The sequence below is a fragment of the Phaethon lepturus genome, unplaced genomic scaffold, assembly GCF_000687285.1.
Source record: "Phaethon lepturus isolate BGI_N335 unplaced genomic scaffold, ASM68728v1 scaffold27855, whole genome shotgun sequence".
In the NCBI taxonomy this organism is placed as follows: Eukaryota; Metazoa; Chordata; class Aves; order Phaethontiformes; family Phaethontidae; genus Phaethon; species Phaethon lepturus.
Window position 1 is genome coordinate 10,911 of NW_010540255.1, and position 24,317 is coordinate 35,227.

The 24,317-nt window shown below is 36.9% G+C and overlaps 1 protein-coding gene across 1 annotated transcript; it reads right to left on the reverse strand.

Annotated features, from left to right (window-relative positions):
- Positions 1-7,257: 7,257 nt before the first annotated feature.
- Positions 7,258-24,296, reverse strand: KIF11 (kinesin family member 11). The gene is made up of 22 exons (XM_010287399.1): positions 24,203-24,296; positions 20,993-21,125; positions 20,768-20,865; positions 20,607-20,685; positions 20,092-20,277; positions 19,880-20,004; positions 18,049-18,139; positions 17,503-17,745; positions 17,301-17,396; positions 16,538-16,626; positions 15,932-16,019; positions 15,043-15,231; positions 13,683-13,890; positions 13,233-13,405; positions 12,788-12,910; positions 11,642-11,800; positions 11,104-11,243; positions 10,216-10,495; positions 8,943-9,165; positions 8,535-8,689; positions 8,090-8,206; positions 7,258-7,383 (listed from the first exon to the last, which is right to left on the reverse strand). The coding sequence occupies exons 1-22, from the start codon at positions 24,283-24,285 to the stop codon at positions 7,258-7,260; spliced, it is 3,204 nt and encodes a 1,067-aa protein (XP_010285701.1). The 5' UTR covers positions 24,286-24,296.
- Positions 24,297-24,317: the final 21 nt, after the last annotated feature.

A 24,317-nucleotide genomic window follows, 5' to 3' on the forward strand; every position in this document is an offset into this window, starting at 1 on the left:
TTTATCTGTTATTCTTGGATCCTGGCAGTGCAAGATCCATACTTGCTCTTGGAGCAAGCAGCACAGAGCTCTGGGGTCAGACCATCAGGAGTATCCACGCAGGAACAACAAAGCATCAAAACCACAGCAGGCACAAAGTGTTTTATAGCTCCCCTGCTAGAGAAAGCTGCCAGTAACAATACCATAGGGCAGCCGGCCGTCAAGTTAAGTCACCAAGAATTTCCGTGCTTTTCGCTCTGGGCACCAAGCTGATTTGCCATGTTATAAACCGAGCGTAAGAGACACACCAGGTTGGCATCTATGTTGCAGCCCAGCAATCCGCAGCCTGACATCTCTGGTAAACTGTACTGCTTCTGATGTGCTGTTCACTTCCTCCATGCTCCGCCGTCCAGCTAACCCTTCTTTGCACAAGAAAGGTTTGCACATGCAAAACCATGAAAGAACTAATCACCACTAGCTCTAACAGTACAAAGATCCTGCAGCCAAGTGTATTTCATTAAAAACCCCCGACTTACCAATTATTCAGTCTTACACCGCAATTTAAAAGTCTTCCTGAAGTACTCCCTCTTCCCTTTCATTACGGGTCCAAAACACCAAGTATGCAATGACAAGTTATGAGCCTGTAATGTTGTGGCAAAGTAGAACTAGAAACCAAAGATTAATATTACAGTAAAAATAGGCTGTGAGCGTTCTGATAGAGTTACTTTTGTACTGGATAGGTCCTACGTTGTCAAAGCTCAGGAATGTCCTGTCACTAGGTTTGAAGATACTACTTTAGGTGCTTTTCCAAGGTCTCTAACATTTGCTGTGTTTCTCCACATTTTCAAAAGATCATACCCAGATGGACGGATGGTATTAAGGGATGGAGAGATGCATATCATAAAAAAACCAAAACCAACGCACAATTAAAAAAGATCAAATAAGTTCCAACTACTCTCATTTTTGCAACAACCAAATTAACTTCCTTAATAATCACTCTTTTTAATACTTAAAACCCCCTGAAAGTCAGATTTTGTTGTAGATCCAACATCTTTTTCAACATACTATTCTGCATAATTTAATGAGAAATCTGAGAAATGACAGGAGAAAACTCTACTGCATAATATATTTGTACTTAGCGCTTTATTTAGTTTTGGTTTACTTGTGCAACTTTAAAAATGTTTTGATCCTGTTTTATTGGAAAGAAAATAAACTGTAAGTGAGGCTTCAATGCAAATAGTTTTTCACAGCAGTAGGTATAAACTCGGGAAACTAAAATGCCAGCTAAAAATGTTCAGGGACTGTTAAATGTAATGGAAAGAAAGCACCTATCACTTAACTAAATTTTCGCTGCTAAAGCAGTTTCATGTTTGCTATTCACAGGTACTAACATTTATGATAGTAACCTTTATAAAGTCAATTTAATTATCTTTATCTTATTACAAATAATAAATTTAGTTGTCCTATAATGAAAATCAATTGTCAACATAAGCTATGGTTAACATCTAATAAAACAGCCCTCTGTAAATCCATGATTAATAAGATTGGCTTCTGTATTAACTAACAGACATCATAAAATTTCCTTCCTTGCATTAATCTGTATATTCAAGGTTCATCCTGCTGGACTGAGTTTCCTAAAATAAACTGTTAGAGTGAATGAGCAAAATTTGGCACCTACCACTATTATGTTATAACCCTTTGAATATCTATCTATAGCTGAATGGTTTTGAAATTAATGTAATATTTTAATTAAGTCATAGAAGATGGTGGCTATAACAAATGATAAGTGATTCACTTTGTTTCCATTAGCTTCTGAACATAATTATAATGCCGCTTATGTTTTGGTTTGCACATTAGGGGAAGCTAATTGAAATGTGAAAAACCAATTTCCCAAAACAGCCTTTACATATGACAGGGGTTACTTAAGCTCTTTTGTGTTTTAAAAAAAAAAAAGTTAATTTACTCCTTCAGAAACACATTTACAAGTTTCTACTTCCAAAGTGGGAGTAGTGCTGCTCAGACTCAGCATTAAGTTATGTTCTGGAAAACAGGGAATATCTGTGCCGTCCTCTGGAGGTGTAAAAAGGTTCCTCTTGCTGTGATACATGCTATGCCTAAAGGACACTGGCATGATCCAGTGGCCAGTAGTCAGTGCTAGCTTCAACAGACATTGGGTCTAGTCTTTTAACTGCAGAACAATGACATCATACCTATCCTGAAAGATCTCAAAGTAATTTTACGAAGTAGGGGAAGTAGGTATACTTGAAGTACCTGTGAAAAGGCATACAGAATTAGGGATGAAAACAACTTCCAGGATTGCCTAAACAAACCCTTCTAAATATCCTGAAATCTTCTGGCCCTAGAGACCAAACAGGTCCCTAGATTCTTAATGTTTTTTTAAGGCATCATTATCAATGTAGTATGTACTTTGGAAAACAGGGAATCAGATCCTTCACCTTATTTATAATTTAAGTGACTGCGGTAGAATTAGGCCCATGTAAGACTGGACTTGTGCAGTGCAGAAATCAGCCCTCTGAGAAGCAGCATTCATTATTATTGCTTGAATGGCTAGGGTGGAGGAGAAGACCACGTATTTAATCTGTTTTGCTTAATATTTGTCATAAATGCTAAAAGAGCGTATTTTTCTGCCAATTGTTATTTTTCACTTCGCAAAATTGCTGTGTTAATTAGGAAAAAAATAAATTAAAAAAAATTAACTTCTGCCAATAAAAACTCCATTCCTTATACTGTGATAAAAATCTTCATATAGTAGCATTAGTGCTCTGGACATTATCAGAATAAAATTATAGTCAAAGTTATATGTATGTTATCAACAACTGTAAAGGATTACATCTAGAAAGATTTGAAAAATCTAATGTACTTTTATATCATATTTCTATTTATTTCATTCTTAAATTCTTATGATTTTTAATAAAGAAAATGCACTATTCAAGTTCAAAGTTTTATTCATTGTGCCTCATTCTTTGAATTACGTTTAGGTTATGAACAGATCAAGAGAGTCACAAAAGTGTTTCAGGTATAACTAAGGAAGTCAAGGGAACATTTATACAAGTTTAATATTTTGGAGAAGAAGGAAACAATCCAGTTAATCTCCATTATTGTACAAAATCTAACTTTGTGCCACCCAAAAGCTGACAGCCTTCTCAAAGTTTTAGAAATCTTTAAGTCTGAAACATTTTTCAGACATCATATGAAAAAAGGCAGTTTGTTTCTAACTTCTTCCCTGACAAGAGAACACTGGACCAAGCATTTGCTCCTTTTTATCTGTAGCTGTAACATGCCCTCCTTTTGGTAGCTAGACCCTTTACTAGGAAGACGATTTTAGAAGTATTCTGAACAAAGGGATTTAAACATTCAATTCACTGTACTGTGCTAATACTTTTCACACTTTCAAGTTTGAGCACAGCAATGCTTGAGTTTGTGTTCAACCTACAAGAATGGCCTGCTTCGCTCGGTGGTCTACATCTCACCTATAATACTATGTCACATAAAGCCTACTAATGCAAAGCCTAGTGTGATTTATCGTTATTTAACTTTATAAAGTAACTGCATGGGTGGGCGTGCAGTTTATAGAGCATTGCCCTCTACCATAAAAAGTAGTTTCTAACAGAGAAAGAAAAAAAATAGTAGTCAAATGGTTGTAAACACTTGTTTAAAGAGTGTATCTTTACCAACTATATATTTTTATTTTTTTTCCCCTGTTTTTAATGCTCTGGAACATTAAAACTCTTTCTTTTTTCCCTTCAATCTCATTTTGATGGAAAAGGAATGGTAAACTTTATTTTTCCAGTTCCTTTTAGCTTTATTTTTACTTTTATCACTCTAAAAAGTTACAGGCTTCCTCTTATTTCCTCTGCCTATTTAACAGATGATTGCAATGGTGACCGATGCCCAACAGAAAAAAGAAAGGCACAGTCTAGCAACTATACACCTTGTCCTCGCTCCTCTCTAGCCCCACACAATTGCTTCCAATACCCAAAATAAGCCCATCCATCAATAGCAGCCAGTCAGGTTGGTCTTCTTTCCTCTCTTAAAATAAATATTGCATCCCCCAACAACTCTGATGTAGCAAGTGCCAGACCTCCCTGGAAGGAATTTTCCTCCGTTTCTTCCTAACTGCTCATTTCTCACTTGCAAAGCAAGCCAGTGCCTCTGGTTGTCTGTGCTTCCCGTGGCCCTCTTTATCACTCTCTCTGCATTCCCCCTTTACATACACTTAAAATCCTGTATTTCCTCATTTCATTTCCCCACATTGCATTCATCCTACCTGTTTTTTTTCTTTTTGTCGAATCAAGAGCTGTCCCACTTGGCCTCTAATCCAGAAGCTGAAAAAACTCATCAGGTTAATTAGCACCTGGCCCCAGTCACCACAACTCTCCCTCATGCTCGGCTGGACTAATTCAGTCAGGGCACAACTGTTTATTCTGTGAAAACAGTTTCCTACTCTTCTTATAAAGGATGCCTTATAACAAGACAAATGCAAACCACCAGGTAAGCTAGCCTGGACCATGCCATTTCTTCCCTCCGGCTAGACCTGCGAATCCAGTGACTACGTACAAGAAACAACTCTTGCTTTATCTTCTTACTCTCCTTTTTTCCTTCTATCATGCATTGTACAATACAGCAAAAAATAGGCATTGCTTTCTACTTTGGGCAATGCACTCGCAGTGGGGAACCCAGAGAGCAGGTCAGGACAAGAATTTAGTTACTGAGAGCATCTATTGGTGGCCCGGCAGCAAACCTCAAGACATAGGTTGGATCATCTTTTTCTCAAATGTGGCTCTTCATAAAACAACCTACCCAAGCTTGGATGTAGAATTATCCTCATGGAAGCATAAATTCAGTATTAGTTTTTGAAACCTGTTTTTTTAACAGATGTTTGACAAAAAGCTTGGCAAAATGCTTATTTTTAAGTTCTGGTTAGTGGCTAGTCCTTGCGCTTTGGACTAACGCTTTCGTGTTAGAGCCATCTAGTGGGAGAAGACACATGGACAGAGAAAACAAGACAGGTTCTGCATCTGGATTTTTCATCCCATTCAGTTTTCTGGTGTGACCTCCAGACACCAGGGCCAATGAAACAATGATCTGCCATGCCATTATTGCAAACAAAACAGGACTCTCAGGGATATTTTAGAAAAAGAGAGAACATGCAAACAGTCCATGAAATTCATAGAGCTGTTAAGGCTCCCAGTTATCAGGAAAGCAGCCTGTGCCTATACCAGGGGAAACCAAAGAGCTAAGGTAGAGGAGACTGTTTCAAAGAAGACAAAGCCAGGAAGCACAGATTCTGGCATAATTTTATGGATACGACCCTCCTTATGTACTGGCTGTTCCCGTTTGTTTATTCCTACTGATCCTGTGAACTCCAAAGAGAAAACAAAGTGGTAGGGTAAAGGGCTTGCAGCACAAGCCTCTCATATTTGGCTTAGGCCATTCCAATACACAGTTGTGGCATCAGTTCTTCCGGTTGAATTTTAGTTAGTAAATGATTTCTTGAACAGTCTTGGAAGATTATGCTAAAATTCAGTCTGTGTTAACAGACATGTGGTGCAAGAAAAGAACTCTCCAGGGCCTAGGATCCATTAAGTCCATTAAGTTTCTGGTGCCAGAACATGACAATATGCCAAACACTCTCTGAAGGAGATAGTCCTGCAGCTTCTAGTGTTTCACTCACTTTCTAGTGTAAGTCTCTTACAACAATAGAAAGATTTGGTATATAAGCTAGGTACCAAGATATCACAGCACCCCACTAAAAAAAAAAAAAATCCGTAGTTGTGTATCTTATTCATTTGAAAGGGAATTAATGCTTTCTCTCCTTCTATCAGGCTGTTAAGAAAAAGAAATTCGCTTTGCCCACAGAGGCAAAAGAGAGAGGATAAATAAGAGGTAAGATAGGTGTTTCAGACAAACACAACTGATTAATGGTCTATCTCATGCTGGAGAGTTCAGAGAATCAGTGCAAGGGCATACTTCAAGTTATGTCTTTCTGTCTCTATTATTATGACTGCAGTTTGCTGTCTGAATGGTGTCTGAAGTATATCTAGTTGGCATACTTGCTCAAAGACAAATAGACCTATGGACCACACCTTTGAAGAAAGATCAATTTAAGCTTGCAAGCTAGATATAGAAAAATTAACAATCTCTTAAATCATGTTTTGACAATTAGCTAAGAATTGTTCTTCAGTGTAAATTAGGTTGCCTTCTAGTGCCTCTCCCCACTCCCATCATAATCCTATTAATCTAATTTTCTAGCATTTATAGCTTGAAGTTTTCTTCAAATTCTCAGGTAAGCAGCATGAAGAGAGCAGCTGGTCAAATGCTACTGTCAATTACTGGAAATTCACTGTTGTTATACAGCATAGGACCTGCATTTGTAACCAAGTTTGGATGTTTTAGTATTAAGTATCCACATCTTAAAAGAAATGCCGCCAGTTTACAATACATAAGCTGTGGTTGACAACATCACATCCAAGCCAACAAATCACAGCTGCAGGTTAAGAGGAAGATAAGAACAGTAGGGTTCAAAGCAAACAAAACCAAAAAACCCAAAACCCAGCAGTAAGACTAGCTTTCATATCCTGAAGAGGCACTGAAATAAAGCTATTGTCTTTTATAAAACAAGGGAGGGAACCATCCTTTTCTGACAGCACAAGACTTACGACATAGCTGCTAAGGTTTTAGCTAAATTAAACCTGATAATGTAAGATGAAAGTCATGTAAACTTCTTTTACTGTGAGGGAGGTGTTTATACATTTGTTTTCCATTTATCAATGATTTATTTGAAATATCCAAGTTAGAAGACAGCTCTCTACTTCATAGAAACAGGATTCAGACTAAAAAGCAGGTATAAAAAGCCAGAACACTTATTTACAGTTAATTAAATAAAGTGGTAGCTCATAATGTTGACAAAGCATTTTTCCACATCTCTTTCTGCTCTGTTTTAAATCTGAGAAACAGAAAAAGATCTCTTACTTGGCAACATAAAAGTCTATTTAAAATGCAGCACCATAATTGGCAGGTTTTTTGTTTGTTTGTTTTTGTTGTTTGTTTTTTTTTTTTTTAAAGTCTTGTTAATACTTTGCAAGCTACAGCATATAAAAAGGGGACAAGGCAGAACATCTGGCAGGCCAATCTTTCGATCCAACTTTGCACCAATATATCACTATATACAGAGATCGTGAATAACCAAAGAAAGTTATGGCTCAGTAGACAATTATACAGAAGTATTTTAAAACAGGGATCTGCAGTGGATATGTCTTAGTTCAGTGATCTTAAAGGAGGCTTAGATTTGGGAAGAAACTGTTCCGGCATATCCTCTACTTTGCTCTTCTCCACTGTAGCTGCAGCTTTGTTCTCTTTATCCTTTTTGTGACTCCTTTTGTGCTGAGATTTAAAGAAAATGCCCGATAAATTATCCACATTAAGAGAATACAAAGACACTAAAGACTACTTGCTCATGTACAAGTAGATATTGTTCTGAGAAAAAAGTTGGTAGAACTCCTGAAAAAGGTTCATAATGTTTCATTTACTAAAGAGATTTATTGTAGACATTTGGAAGTTCAGGACCTACTTTTAAGGGATAGATGACAAGTGAATATAGCCCCCTACCCCCAGCCAAACCCAAGCCTAATATACCAGGGGTTTACCCTGATACATTGGTAGAGCAAGAGGGTCAAAAGGAAAGAAGTAAAAAAAAAAAAAAAAAAAAAAAATCAGTGAAGAATCAAGAATTCTAGTATTTCTGTCTGGCCTCTAAGAAAATACTCCATATCTAATTTCAACTTTTCCATTAAAACATGTGTTAATGTCTAGTAAGTTATGACAGTTTTTTTCATGCATGATTATTCGCTGAGGAGTTTTTTACTGACAAGCTGGACAGACAGAAGTTTGCATTATTTTATGTGCTGTGAACTTATCAGAACCTGCTGTTATTTTAGCTCAAGTTTAACAAAACATTCTACAGGATTTAAAGAAGTTGTGAGACTACGCTAAATGATAGCAGGTGACTTTAGACCACAGCACTATTACGGAACATTAATTTTTCTTCACTCTTGAATACACAGCTGTTTAGAGTATCTGTGGAAGTTACCTGGAAAAAGGGAATGCCACCATTTGCGTGGCAGACTATGTTTGTATCCACTAAGGATTTGTCACTAGAAAGGCTTTCACTGGATTCATGCAACCCCTCCTCCTCTTCCAACAGGTCCTAAAACAGGAGTTTTCAGAAAAGTGTAATTAATGGCTGAATTTCCTAGGTGAATGTACTAAGCACCATCAGATATATTAAAAAAAGACATGGCACTTCCATTTTTGAAAAATAGAAATGAAAGTCTCTAAATTATTAATGCCTTCTCTTATTTTTCAAGATGTTGTTTTTGTCAAAAACCTCAGCACATGTGACTCCAAGTACCCTGTTAAAACACAAAGGCTGCAACAGCTCCGGGATTCTAGCCAGCTCTTCACAATGGCATGAAAAAATTCCTAAGGATGTGAAATCTTCATTGAAGAGCTTCATTTGCCATTCATACACATACCTGATCTGCATTATCCTCCGTCTCCTCTGTGACACTGTTTAGCACTGCATCAAGCTTTGGTTGCTTTTGTCTTAATTGCTCCAGCAGAATTTCCCGAGGTTCTGTTCTCACAAGTGTCACCGGATAGCAGTAGTCTCTTCTCTGTGGAGTTGTCCCTTTAATGAAGATTGTACACTAATGAAAAGCACTATTAAACACTTTCAGCAATTGCTTTAATTACCAATCCTCAATTTTACATTAACTCAATACAGAAATCATGCTTTGTTCAGTCATCGTTCTTTACATGCACCTTAAAAAAGGTGTAAGGCTGCTAGTTCTATTACATCCCCATTAATCTTCACTTAATGAATTCTGCAACTCAGACTGCTTTCTTTAAGACTGTTTTGTCCCCAACCTGCTTTAAAATACCTGTTGGAATATCCACTTTAAGATCGTCTTGCAGGAAACCATTAACCTGAGTCAATCCATGCTGTGCTTCCTGATTAAGTGCCAGCTTCTGCTCCAGAAGTATCTCCTGATCAATCTTTATCTGGTCAAGGCAGCCATTTAGTACCTTCTCCTCAGCAGCCTTTTGCCTACCAATATGGTCAGCAATTTCAGCTATTGCTTTATCACAGTTTTCTTCATTTTTCTGAAAACAAACAAACAAACCCAACGAAAAACACCAAGTTAACAGGAAAGTTAAGGTCATGGCCTCTTTTCTAAGATGTGGTACATGATTTGTGACATGACCTGAAACGAAACAACTGAGACACCTCAAATTGAGAAGTTTCAGTGCCAGTTTTACACTCTTGTTTTGAGAATCATCTTCAGAAGAGAGTCAGTTTCTTAGAAAGTATGATCATTTTAGAAAGCTACTCATAAGAACAAAGATGATACCATCTGGTTCAGATCAGACTCCTCATGCTTCTGTGCACAACCCTGCATAGAATTAGGATATTCAAGTGAAAGTGAAAATCCTACAAGCAGTAGAAGCTTTATGCATTCATAGGGGGAAAGAAGGAAAACATGTACTTTTAGCCATTTCCATCAGTATAATGTATTATATCTGTGTAACAGATACAGGAGTGACTTGAGACTGCAAATGCTTTCAACACTTAAGTTTTTCTTTTGGAAAAACTTTGCAAAATATGGGATTTGTCTATTTCATTACCTATTAGAACAATAAAAGAAGGAGGGCGGGAAGTGAAGTTTGCAATGGAAATTAAAAAAACTAGAGAAAGAAATTCTCAAATAAGAAGCCAGAACTAGTAAATACCTAAAAGGAATGTTTTCTCCCATAATGTTAATCCATCTGACCATCCTCCAGAATATAGTCTGTATTTGATCATTGTGCAAATCTCCCAGGGACTTCACTGGTAGATAAAGCTTTGGAATTAGAGAATTACTACTAGAGAATTAATTTAGATGTAAAAAGCCCAAATTACAAATGGAAGTTAGCTGCCTGGGATTAATCAAGACACCATTTTTTGAGGTTATTTGCACTTTAAGTTCGAAGTCTTCCTCTTAATTAAGCTTTTGATTTTCTCTAATTGCACCTATTTAAGCTGAGTAACATGAATCTGCTGTGTTACCACAGATTTGTTCTGACTATAAGTGAGAACTTTTTTCCCCACCTACAAATTCTGCTGTAAAAGTTTGTCTCAGAATGTTGTATTAGACTACAATCGACTATAGATACCTTTTTTAAACACTGAAGTTGCTGCTTCTCATCACTGAAGGACAATAGTTGCTGATTGGTCAAGTTGACTACCTGAGCAGTTGTAAATTCACCCCATTTATCAGTATCCCGAGACACATTTTTGAGATTGCTGAGAAATTGTTGACAGTGGTCAGTGGATTCTTCCAGCATCATCTTGTTTTCAGCATTTATAATCCTGAGCTCTTCAGAGAAATTATCCAGAGATGCAATAAATTTGCTGTGATTGGAAGTTGTACTGCTGACTAGGTCTGTAGTTTTCCTGCAACAAGACATTTTTAAAAGTTCAGATTGAGAGGTGGATTTTAACACATTCTACATTTAGAAATACTTGAGATCAGAACTAGTGAAGTAGTGCAGTCTGTCAAACCAGTGAATTACAATGCTGTTGCTCTATTTAGTAAATTCAGAAGTTGCAGCACTTGGAGTAGTAGGTTTGTTAAATCCCCTAAAAAAACCCACCACAAACTAAGACAACTTTGGCAAGACCTTAGTTACTTAGTCTGCAACTGAATGAAGCATGCTGCAATGGATACAGTATTATACTTCAAGCTAAGCTTTTACAGTATGAAGTTCTGAAATCCAGCCATGCTGAGGGCCATTCATCAGCATATTGCTCCTAAAACCACGGTCTCTCATCTGCAATATGCTCAAGAGACAAGTTTGAGGAAAAGCCTTGTAGAGCTACCTTTTACTCTGGGTAAAGGTGAACTATGATCTACATTCTTTGGCAGAACTCAGCTCTAACATACAGGTCTTGTCCAGAAGGCGTTACAAGTATATAAATATGAAGAGTGTCTAATTTTGCAGTCCTCTTCATACATAGTTTTATCTTGCATCAGTATACACCAAAAGTAATCTGCTCCTTACAGGTGAACATTTTCTTGAACAGCAGTGATGGTGGTCTTCAAGCTTCCATTTTTTGCGAGTACGTTAGTTAAGTTCTTCTGAGTCTCCTGAGCAAACAGGTCAAGCTGGCTTTGCAGTGAGGACATTAATTCAGCTACGTTCTATTAAGAAAAATGTCATACATTCCACTGTTATTCTGCACTTTTTAACATTCTTAAAGGATACTCGAATGCCTTATTAAAAATGCAGCAAATAAAAGAGCTTTGTCATTCTAAAGTTGAAGGTACAATTTTTGAGTAGAGAAAATACAGACACACTACTTTTGGAGATATATGTAAAGGCATATATACTGGACATGCCCAGAGCAAAAGTAAATTTTTATTACCTTCCTACATAAGCTTCCTAAAGCAGCCCAACAAAGGCTGAAGAGAATTGGGATCACTGAGTTACTGTCCTAACATTTCTTCTCAAGCAAGTACAAAAATTTACTGCTACAAAGAGTTTAAATCAAAGCAATCAATCACACTTGGTGTTAGTATTTCTTCTTACTCAAGGATACCTTTGTATGTGCCAACCTCATCATTTCCACTTCTTCTTTTAAATTCTCACAATCATTCTGAAGCTGAGCAAAAACACTGGCCGTTTCTTCCCGTAATTTTTTCAGGGAGAGAGAAAGGTCTCCAAAGAAGGTATCCATTTCCTTTTTATGACCATCCATCTTTGAAAAAAGTTTTATTTCAAGTTAGGTATCTGTCTTTAGGTGAGAACTGGATGCTTTTCCCTAGCATAGTTTATATGGAAACAAACTCTACCCCAACAAAATTGTCAAAGGCACTAATAAAGTAATGTGCATGAAACGTGGAAAATAACACTTTGAGCAATCTGAAGTTACAGACTGGAACTTGGTGTGGGCTTTTCCAAAAACAAAATTTGAAAGACACAGACAAGGTACTTGGCTAAGACAAGAGCATGAAACAAGAGCCAGTAAGTCACAGACTATTTGCTGTCCAAGTCTGAAAACCAATAAAAAGCCTCTAGACAAGGGGAATTGATTTCACTTGAGTTGTAACTGACAGAAGGGGGAAATTTTTCAGGCAGAGCAACAGGTCACCAGGAACAAAAGATCTGTTTTTGACAAAATGGAAAAAAAGGAACAAAAGAATGAGGCTGCAGTTCTATATAAACCTTATGAGATAGACTAGAACTAAAAATTGAAGTAAAGGACTTCCTTTTTTATAAGTGCAGTATTGTCTGCACTTATGGTTATTGTTAACAAGATACAGCATCGCATTGCCCAGGAATCAAGGTGACTACAGAAAAAGTTTGGTATGATAGCAAGAGAAATTTGGAGTGGTAAGACTTGTCTAAGATGGTTATTTTAGATTTCTAAAATACAGGAGACTACATGAAGGATATTATCAAATTTTGTAACATATAGCTTTAAGCATCCACATTTCATCATTCTTCTGTGGCATTTATGTGAGCAACTGTGCCACTATAGGTAACAAGCAAATACGCCACACTCAGAAGTAAAAAAGATGTCTGAAAGAAAGAGCTAAAAGCTAGAACTCATGAGACAGTATAAAGCGGAAAAGCCCAGACCAGAAGTGGAAACACTGACACACTACAGAAAAACCACCAAAGGGTTATCTGTAAATTAAATAAAATAGAAGAGCACAAAGTAAGAGATAAGTTAGTGCATTACCTTGTCAGCCACAGCAGAATACTTCTTCACATTACTCTGAAACTGACAGTTTAGCCCCAAGACAAATTCTACCATTGGTATCAAGCTATTTAATGCTCTTCCTAATCCAGATGTATGTTCCACCTAGGAACAACAGTAAAAAACAAAAGAGAAAAAGCTTAATTAAAACAGGATACGACTGTTCCTTCATCTGCATTTCTAAGAACCTATCCATAGAGATATGCATGTACTCTGCTATTACAGTATTTGCTATATAATACGTTACAGCTTGTGATGGTGACATGGGAGGGAAAGCGGGGAGGGACATAATCATGGCCACATGGCCATGTACTGAAGCAAAAGACAGGCAGAGAGCATCAGAAAAACCCTATATATTTACATAACCCCTTTGATCGAGAACAGTTTCATATATTTAAGTACCATAAGAGTATGTAAATTTACTAACAATTAATCTCAGGAGCTCAGCTTTACAATCGAGTGACAGATTCTCATGTTGTGTTATTTTTTCAGACACGTGAGAAACTTCAGCAGACACCAATTCTTTAACAGAGATAAAAGATGCTGATACAACTGATGCAACAATATTAGCTGCTGAAGAACTGGTAGACAGGAGGTCACCTACAAAAGAAATCAAGAAGCATTACAATTTTTTTTTTTTAAAGTTCCACTGTAAGATAGGAACTCTTTTTATTGCTTATCATCTTATCGCCTCTTAAGAGCACAGAAAAGCTGTTTGATCATTCCAGATACACTATTATTGGTGCAACTGTAATCATTACATTGCTTAAGATAAAGCCTCTTCCACTTACTAAAACAGATCCATTTTAAGAAACAGTCTTTGGTACTACTGTTGTGAAAATTCAGGATGACATACTGATACAGGTGTTACACTTACCTATAAAATTTGTGTAAGTTGTCAACATCTGTTGCTGCTTCAAACTGTTTTCACTAATTGAGTCTTGTATTTTGTTGAACAAAATATTCATTTGTCCTGCAAATGCATTTTGGATGATAGCATTGTGTTGATCAACTGCCTTCTTACGGTCCAGTTTCGCATGGAGACCAGATACATCATTTGTGGTTTCTTCAACTGTACTAAGTAACTACAATTTTAAGTTATTTTAGTAAATCTTTAAACAAGAAGTCAAACATATATTTTATAGGGAAAAGCAACTGTAGTTTTGAGTTAAAGGAGAAGTCACCTCCCTAGAAAGACAGGTATTTCCCTTTACATCAAATTACAACTGTTCTTAATCCTGGTGTTATGTCATTTATAGTCTTAAGAACACAGGAGAAAGTTACCTATTAGAGACCATTTGTTCTGACTTCGAAATTAAAGCATTAATAAAGGACACCCTCAATATTTAAGGAATTAAGATCTCATTTATCAAAGAACAGTAACTAAAAAAAAAATTCCCGACCATTTCAACCTTTTCTGAAAGATTTGACAGTAAATATATTCTTTAATAGTACTCATGCAAGAGGTTTCCAGTGATAGTTCTGTGACAATTTAGAATTTGAACGTATAGTAGATTCTTGGTTTTGTGGTCAGCCTAAGTAACTTCTGTACCCATTTCTCTCACACAAACACTCCACAACCCACATGCAAAAAACTAGGCACCCTCTCCCAACCTTACAGGAATCTGAGTAGGAAGAAATTTTCGTGTTGACTAAAGACACAAGTTTCAACACTCTGCAGTTTAAATAGCAGGACACACTCCCCACATCAAGTCTGTTTCGGTAATTATGACCAATCTACAAACACATCAAACCCATACCCTGAAATATAGAGGTGACAGGACAACATTTTCCATTGTTCACTCAGTGAGTCTAAATTACTGCACACATCTCTGCAAAGCTTTTTGCTATTTTTCTGCCCCACTTACAACTTACTCTTTTGTAGGGCCAGCCGTAAGTTCCTAGCAAAGAAAACTACTTATTCTGCGAAACAATTCACAACAATAGATATTGCAAAGCACTGTAACTCTCATGACAAACTGGCCTGAAGGAAAGGTAGTTCCAGACCAACCAGTGTTTAGCAGTCAACTGTCAATATTACCACAAAGTCCTGCAATCTGAAGTAGCTTTTCATCATAATATAATTTATAGTGAGAGCTAATCCTAGTTTTCCAGCTTAAATTCAGGTTTTGTCACACTGCCATCATGCTTTAGCAACAATGATTTCCTGGAACAGCCCATGAAACTCTTACACATTGGAAGCTACTGTTACAGTTACGTGCAAGAACTGTTACAACCTTGCTAGCTGTGCCATGAAGTTTTTGTTCAGTGTTTTCCAAAACTGAAACCATATATTCTTCTTCAGCCAGATGAACTTTTGTTTCTTGCAGATCTTTTTGTGTTTCTGCCAGTTCTTTCTCCTTGATTTGCAGATCTGTTTTACACTGTTCAAGTTCATTTTTACTAACTGTGAATAGTTCAGTGACCTAAAGTGAAAGACAAACATCAATAGGGCAACACTGCTTTTTCTAAGTTCAACAGTCGTGCTTCACGCCTCTGAAATTATGTCACAATACCAGAAGGCAAGTTGTCATCTAGCAATGTAGTTGCAGCTATAAGTCTCAGAGGTCTTAAATGTAGGCTACAGATTTGTATAGTCTCTATATTAACTGAAAATACCACTGTAATAATCCCTTGCTTCCCCACTCAAACCACAAGACCAAACAATCAGTAAAGATGATTACACAGAGTAGTTATATATTCCAGCAAATTAATATCTGCATTTCTTTTAAAGAGGAAGCTCCCATTTACTGTGTAATTTGTTCAGGGGAACTCATCACCTTCTCCTCTCTCCCTTCATTCTTTGCTCCTAAGCAGATATTGGTCAACTAAGATTATACCATTTTACAAGCAGATTTTTGGTGAAAACCTGGCAAAATAAATGAAAGGTAAAGTGGTAAACATTAAAACAGCTTTAAAAAATAAATATTGCATCCTGCAACTTCATATATGATATTTCAACTTCCTAATTTCAAGTATTAGGAAGCTTTTACTCTTGACTAATTAGGGAACTTGAAGAATAAAAACTCTTCAGACTGTTCTTTGCTCAAACTTTTTTGCTTCCTTCCCCAAAGATTTCTTTCATTTTTTGTCAGATGTAAGCCACAATTGAGAAACATCACTTACTCTTTTCACTTCTTCCTCCATGACACTGATTTTGTCAATATACTCTGCAATTTGTTCTTCCTGAACCGTCAGCTTTCCATTAAGGGCTCTCAAGCAAGGATTAAAACAAAGAAATTAGTCAAGTAAGAGCTCATTTCAAGATAATCTACTGGGTTTTATGTCACTTATTTAGCAATACTTATTTTTCAAAATTACTAACTTCTGTATGAAAAGCAGGTAATTTTCACTTAATGCAGAAAGGATTTAAGACAGTTTTCCATTTTAAACTTTCTGTGTAAACTAGCCCTCATACAAAGTGAAGTAAAATATACCAGGTTTGCTCTCCTATATGAGCTTCCACTGAAAGAAAGGCTGCATGGTATAAATCTGCATCCTGGCTATGCTTATGGTAAGTTCCACATATAAATAAAGTCCTCAGTGCAAACCTACTCTTTAGGCTTCTACCTGTGTAATAATTAATTTCTAAAGAACAAGTTGACCTGTCAGTTAAATTCTCCTATCTTCAATTTTGGTGTGAAAATAGATCTGAAAGCATTTCTGTATAAGGATGGGTACCAGTATCTGACATTTGTTGTCAGTCATTTCATAGACATTTTGAAGACATACTCATAATTTTCAAGGGAAATATAGACTCCATTTTTTTCTCTTGCAGCAGCAAGGTCTCGCTTCAGACGCTCAATCTCTTCAGTATATTCCTGCAAAAAGAAACAATCACATGTAAACCTGAAAATTGCTACTTTGCTTTCAAGATTTAGCTTAACAGATACTTCACAAAGATAGTGCTCTATGGCAATTGTGCATATGCACAGGAGCAAAGCATTTCTGTTCCAAATAAGTTCAGTATAGCACCATTTACATTCATACCATTGGATACATGTAGACTTGAAACCTCCTACTTGAATTGTACTTGGTTGCATGTAACAGCTTACAGTGGGAATCGCAGCTTCTTTAGTAGCAGTCAGCTACTTTATATTGGCTCTTCATTCATACTTAACTGACAAGTTCACTTTAATTCAGGCACTTTCTAGGGAATGAAGGTGCTAATACACCAAGTCCAGAAAAAACAAATTTAGAGGTTCTCTACTAGCTTGTAAACAGGTAATCCATATACAGAGTCATCGCTAATAGCAACAGCTCTCTCTATACAGCTTTAGTCTTAGCAACAGTTTCAGTATCTACAAAGTGACCAATGGTATTCCAGTAGAGCAGCTTAGTTTGGAAGCATCAGTTCAGTGATTAAAATCACCTCAGAAAAGCACTGGTACTAGTGACAGCTTCTCCACAACTTGATAATTCCTGCATAGCAAGAAGAATGTTAACGGACTCAAACCTAATCTGTAACTTAAATTAAGATAGATGTCTAGCTTACCTTAATAAGAGCTTTTTTTGTTAGCTTCTGATTAACTTCAGGCTTGTTCATTATGTTCTTTGCTCTGTGGGCATATTCCAGTGTACTCAGTGTTTCCTGTAATAAATAGAACTAGGTCAAGCTGAAGAATTAACTGATATTTTTGTATCATTAGCAAAATATAGTATCTATTTTAAGAATATATTTTCAGACTTAAATTTACCTCAATATTTATAGATGCAGGAGAAACTGTGGCAATTATTGATGTTTTTGTTCGTCCTCCAAGAGAGTCTTGAAGGATTCTTGTGAGTTTAGATTCCCTGTATGGAATATGTGGGGCTCTTTCTACAAGAGCAGTAATAACTCTTCCTAGCGTCAGGAGAGACTGGTTGATATTTCCAGCTTCACGTGCTCTTTTGTCAACTGCCCCAGATCGACCAATGTTTTCACTTCCTGCAAGATCAACCTGAAAGATAAGAGGACAGACATGCTTCTGTTTCAAGGCACCCTGAAGAATGCTTGACCCATAGTGTTGCAGAACGCAACATGAACTAGCTTATGAGTTGTTCAGGAGACACTAAGGTGACAAACGCAACAGACCTTTCTCAGAGTGACAAATAGTTCACATCACTTTACGAAAGACAGTGATTTTTCCCCTTACTGGAAAAAAATGCAAACACCCATCTTAGATTCTGAAGAGAAGGAGGTCAGATTATTCTAGTTCATTACTTTAAGAATGTCATCAATGAAATGTAGTTTGAATACTTACCAAGTTTAGCTTCCCAATTTTGACAAGTTCTTCTCCATCCATTGTTGTTTCTTTCATATGGATGGTAATTGAAAACACAGAGTGGGAACGGCTATAAAAGAATTCAGACAGACATTCCGTTAAAGCCAAATGATCTGCTTGCTACAAGACACTGCTGCAAGTTAGGTATCCATGCTTTTTTTGGGAAATAGATTTGGCCCATTAATTGAAACGTACACATGTCAAGTATATTTTTGCCCGTATTCATATGAATAAGGTACTTAAAACCAGCAATGAAGCAACTAGATGATGTTTGCCTCATTCACTGCTGGTAAGCTTTATCTTACTTCAAGCAAACCCAAGAGAAACACTTTGGTTTTGTTTACATTTGTGTGTTCTCAACTCACAGACATGTCAAGAAAACTGGCTTGTAGATTTTTGGTCAATACACTAAAAACAGTTTTACAGAATGTGAGATTAAGAAATTCAGTTTTCTTTATTCAAGCTAAGAAAATCAGCAAGTAGCTGAATCCAGTATTAAAAATTTAAAAGTTCAATTCAGTTTCCATGCAAAAGAGTAGTACAGTTTAAGATTATTTTAGCTCGAGCTTATTCTTTTAATAAGTTTTTACAATAGGAAGCTAACATATATAGAAAACCATAGACGTCAAATTACACCAGTTTGACCATGCATAAAACAACAGTTCAGACAGAATGAGTTTTCTAAATTCCCTGTAACTTCGGTGTTCTAATCTGCAGTAGCCAAATACCCATTCCCTTGCACCAGTAGACAGATGTGCTCAGTATATCTTTAATTTAAAATATGACATGGGAAGGGTGTTCCTTGCTTATTGCAACACTGGATCACTGTGTTCACAGTGACATACATATCACATCTGCAGTTCAAGAATGAGAAGTCAGTAATAAAGAATGATATTTTTGACCAAGGTGCTGCTACTAGATTCTGACTATGAGCTGCAATCATATGAAGTAGCCTGCATTGCCATACACCCCCCCGCCCCCAACCTTATCCCCAACTTCCACAATTCTGTTTGCAAGTTTTCAGAAGCTGGCGTTTGAAAAGATCTCGTGCTGACCGTAAAAAACAGATTGTAGCAGTATTTTGAAATTCCAACTTCAGTAACAAACCCTAATATACAATTCTCTACTGCTGGTGCAAAGGGGAAAGGATACTTGACAGTCTTACACCAAGTTTTTATTTAGTAAACAGGATTGGCAAAAAACTCCCACCCACCCATAATAACTAGAACAAAGACAACTCTCCTCTCTAATATAGGCATATCAGCTAAACATCTTCCAAACGTGAAAGGACTACAGCTTTCTTTTTGAAGATGTACAATATCTACCGCAGGGAATATTTATCTCATGCTAGTACATACAACGTATTTCAGTTATGTATCTGTCAGACTTCTGTCTTTTGTTTCCATAGACATAGAAAGCTTTGAAAAAGTTAACTTCCTAACTCTGAGTTATTACTAAATTTCAATATTCTAAATATCAGACTAAGAACATTCTGCTACTTCTATCTCAGCTAGTGTTAGGTAGAATTCCAGGGCAGAGAAAAACAGCTTTCCCATTTTTAAGATGAGAAGTGTTCAGATTTTATAATGTCCCCTCATACACCTATTAGAATATATCACTCCACAGGACATGATAAGGAAGAAGTTCTAACTACGGCTTTCTAACCCACACTTGGCATTCTGAACAGTGATACACATTCTCAAGATCATGCCAGGTTTGCTCTAGCTTTAACATCTTTTACTTCTTTGGTAAGAACCTGTTTAATAAAACAAGAACAAAACGAAGTTTCTGAAATGGGGAAGATTTGTACCTGGAATATGCATTCATGTAAGTAGCTGCAGTTGTTCTTTTTGCTGCACCCCTTTCCAGGATTTGGTAGACTTCATTTTTGTTATGTACAGTTATTTCTTCCAAGCCTTTAATAATTACACCCCTCTGTCAGAAAATAATGCATGCTTATTTATACATCTCCCAACAATCCTGAAAGGTTTAAGACAGTAAGTTTTGGACAACAGCACTAACCTTGTTTCGAGGGTCATCAAACATCTGCAGTCTTTCTCCAACATCTGGAGTAGGATTCAGAAGATCAAAAAGCTCCTCATTATAGATTTCCAAAAGAGAGACTTTCACTGAAAATTCTGTACCATTCTCTGTGAGTTTTTCAAATATTTGATGCAACGTACGGGGTATTATACCTGCTAGTGGATCCTATAAATTGAAGTATTTAATAAATAAATGCACTGAAAGAGATTTGGCAGGAGGGGATTTCAGCTAAATAGTCTGATATGATATAAGCAAGAATACCTTGGACAAAGATCATCTGCCATATAAAGATTGACAATATTTATATGCATGCATTAAAGATGTAGTTTTGATTTTCATATAAATGAATGAGACCATTTGTTAATTTACAAACATTTAAGGAAAGTCAACTTCAGGATTTGAAAGGCATCAACTTTAGGTTTTCTTTAGCCTTCTGCATTTTCAAACTTTGAACTATAGTACAGACAAGAGAAACCTCAGGAGTGAAAACATACCTCTTCCCAAGTATATTCCTCATTGGGTGACCGCTCCCCTTCCATTGTGAAGGTCTTACCAGTACCAGTTTGGCCATAACTATGAGATAAAAAAATGAAAATTTAAACAAGAAACAAGTATTCAAATAAAATTTCCTAATAATAATTATTGGCAGACTTACGCAAACACTGTACAGTTGTAGCCCATAATAACTTCATCCAAAATGGGACACACAACGCTCCGGTATACATCAATCTGCTTTGCCTGAGCTCCAAAAACCTGTTGAGGCAAAGCCAACACATCTCATTTACACATAATGTATAGCATCATACAGTACAGTAATCAAACCATATCACAGAAATGTACTAGCTTGTTTCTACAAGTCCTCAACTTGATAAGCAGTTACCATATCAAATGTGTAAGTTTTTCTTGATGTTTTGTCTGTCACTCCTCCAGTGCGGACACTAACTTCCTTTCTTGCTTGATCACAGTCTACAACAGCATAGGAGCTTGCTTTACGTTCTGAGGCATTAAAAGGCCTAAAAAGACAGGAGTTAAGAATATCAGATTGATATCAGTGCTAAAAAACTGAAAAAGCAGTAATATCACTCCGTTTAAGGATCCAGACTAGTATAATTGGGTAAAAGGAATATAAAACTTTTAACTTAATTTGTTTAATAATTAAGGAAAAACTGCTGCAATTTGGCAGTTTCCAGACCTTGTTTCTCCTCCTGCCCATTGTGGGACAACTCTAGTATCTATAGCTTTTAGTTTGTTTACATATGTATTGTTTAACAAGTCCATAAACACTTTTAATATCATTTAGATGTGCATACAGCTAACTTGCATTAGAAAACATTTTTCAATTGCGGGGATCGGAAGACTAAACATACCAAATAGTTGTATAAATAACAGCCTTCAAAAAAGAAAAAAGTACACATGAAAGTTAAGGCAATAGTAAATCAAACAAATTAACTTTAAAAATTTCCTTTTTTATTTTTCATTTACACAAGCAATGAAGCCTACATCTCACACTGATGACACAAACTGTAGAGCACCAGAAATACTAATACACCCTGCTAAGAGCAGAACAGTAGGCAGCAATATCAGAACCTTTATAATGCTGACACAATTGAAAAGAATTTGAAAATTGTGAATAGAATTTCATAAGACAGATGAAACATTGGATTTTTGGGGAAAAAAGTCCACATACCTTTCTACTCCAATTATGTTTTAATTAAAGTTTAATAGAGGTGTAATAGAAGTTATGAAACTTGATGGTAAAGCATTTTGTTTAATTACTAAGTTAATTTAAACCTGGTGCCCACAATTTTCCTTGAATGGGCATTCTCCCCAAAAGCATGGAAATGACCATGAGCTGAAAACTGAAAGGATGAAATCCTACTTTATTCCTCATTTAATAGTGCTACTGCACTGAATGTCTATGCTACCTGTATAGCTGACCTGAACAGTCAACTTGAAAACAGAACTTTTACAACCTTAGTAATCTTTAAAATATTTTTATAGTAGAGGCACTTCAGATGCTGTATTTTTTAATTATAACGTAAAAAAACCCCCAAAAACCAAACACAAAACACCCACAAGCACATGGCATCTCGAGTTTCCTCACTCTTGTGGTTAAAATTTTTTCCTCAACATAGCACTGAGGCTGAAGTGTTATATTCTAAACAGACCACTAGACACTTTGGTTGCAAGACTGACTGGTGACAACAGATGATCACCAAAATCTTGTTCACAGAGGAAAGTTACAGCTTTGGGTTTGTGACTTTTAAAATAGTAGGAGGCTGAACAATGAATATATTTTGCTCTCTAATGACATAACAGCGAACCAGTCAAATGCAGGAGCCTCATGGTATGACAGCACCCAGCTGTGAGATCAGAGGAATGATTTAGCCAGGCTGGAGCACACATGCAGATGCGCCATTAGACAAGCAGCCACTGTGAGCCACTAGACAGGCAGCAATCTGGTATGCCATGGGGACATTTGATCAGATTCATTCGCCTCAGGTATGAAGCATATTTACGTGCATATTAACAATGCTAATGCATACACTTTGAGTTTCCAAAATCACGTTTTACCAAAGCATGGTAAATGTGTTGCTTGAGAAGGTTTTTCATAATCTCAGACACATTAGGTTTTGGAAGCAAATTAAAACAACTGCATCTATCTACCTATCTGTAAGATAAGGTAGAATCTGCAGAAGAAAAAGGAAGGGTAGAAGGAACATTTACTAGCTCAAACACTCTGAAGTTCTATTAAAAAAGAAAAGCTGTACAAAAGGCAAGAGCAAGGGTAAGATAGAAAGTTTTTAGGTGTTGGGGACTAAATCTTGACATAAAGCTTAGCCTATGAATTGCAATAAAAGCAAAACACTACACCATGGACTATCCTGATGCTAGTGTCATATTGAGCATTATATTTAATTAAAATATACACTGCTACTTAGTGAGGGTATTCAAGAACAATTGAGATGAATCAATCAGATGAAAAAGAAAATGATTACTCAACAGTGTTTCAAACTCAATTATTTCAGAAGTTTTTCTTTTGAAATAGCCTTAATTTACATCAACATTTTCACCAATGCCATAACATTTGTTTCAGCAACGTTGTAGTGTTGCAAAAACAAGAGAAAATAGCTTTTAATTTCTATTTTCATTGTGCATCTGTAGAAGTAGAACTTCCAAGCATGACTATATAACAATTGCAAAAGGCATTAATAACAATAATATGTAAGCCAACATTTGCAGTTCTGACAAAAAAAAAAACCTTTCAAAGGCATTTTTGAACACTGTTCTTAACCCATTAGCAGGACTACAGTTTTAACAAGCAACGTTTTAAGAACACTTAGGATCTGGTATCAGTGAGCAAGTCCTTAAAGTCACCTAAAAATTAGAAAGAGAACCTAATTTTACGGTACATTAAATTTGTCATATCATACCAAAAACTATATTAGTCTCATCAGCCAAGGTAGTTGTCATTACTACATATAAGCAGTTGACCCCCATAGCTTTTTGTCTGAATTCGGAGAGTCTGCATCACCAAAGTTATACGAAGGATCGTTAAGTAGGTGTAGCAGAAATCTTATTAGCTGTTAAATCGTAGCGGCTTCCCACAGAAGCTCCTAGAGGATACAAATTCAGTTTGGGATTCTTTTTTTTCTTTAATATCAATCATACTAACTTTCGTCTAGCTCTTCTTAACCTTCCCTACATAGCTTCGTACCGGGCGTGCACTGAATCAAGTTAGGAAATTGCAACTTTCGCCCTTTTAAACTGTAAGAAATTATTCATAGCGGCGTTGATTTTGCGCAAGTTCCGATTATCTGCGCTGGCTACACGGGCCCACCGCACGGCGGGACACGATTAACGCTTCGCACAGGCATTTTACAGCACAGTAACGAGTGCCGTCTGCGCGGAACAGGAGGCTCTGTAATAAGGCTGTACTCGGCGAGCCGCCGAGTGGGGCCCTGGGCTCACCGGGCCCCCCGAGGAACAGCGCAGCAAACGTTCCAGGCCGAAGTCCCAGAGGGGCCTCACCAGCTCCCCGCCGGCCGACCTCCAACGCTCGCCAGGGCCGGGAGGCCGTCGCGCCTACCTGCAGCGCACCACCACCTGGATGTTCTTGCCCTTCTCCTCCTTCTTCGCGCCGCCGCCGCCCTGAAAGCTGAGGGAAGCCATGGCGGTCCTCGGCACGAAACCTGCCGGGGGGG

Coding starts and splice junctions, on each gene's coding strand:
- KIF11 (XM_010287399.1), bottom strand. CDS start 24,285: ATGGCTTCCCTCAGCTTTCAGGGCGGCGGCGGCGCGAAGAAGGAGGAG. Junction 17,397..17,502: donor CTGCATCTATAAATATTGAG/GTAAATTTAAGT, acceptor TATTTATTACAG/GAAACACTGAGTACACTGGA. Junction 7,384..8,089: donor GTGGCATTCCCTTTTTCCAG/GTAACTTCCACA, acceptor TTTAAATCTCAG/CACAAAAGGAGTCACAAAAA.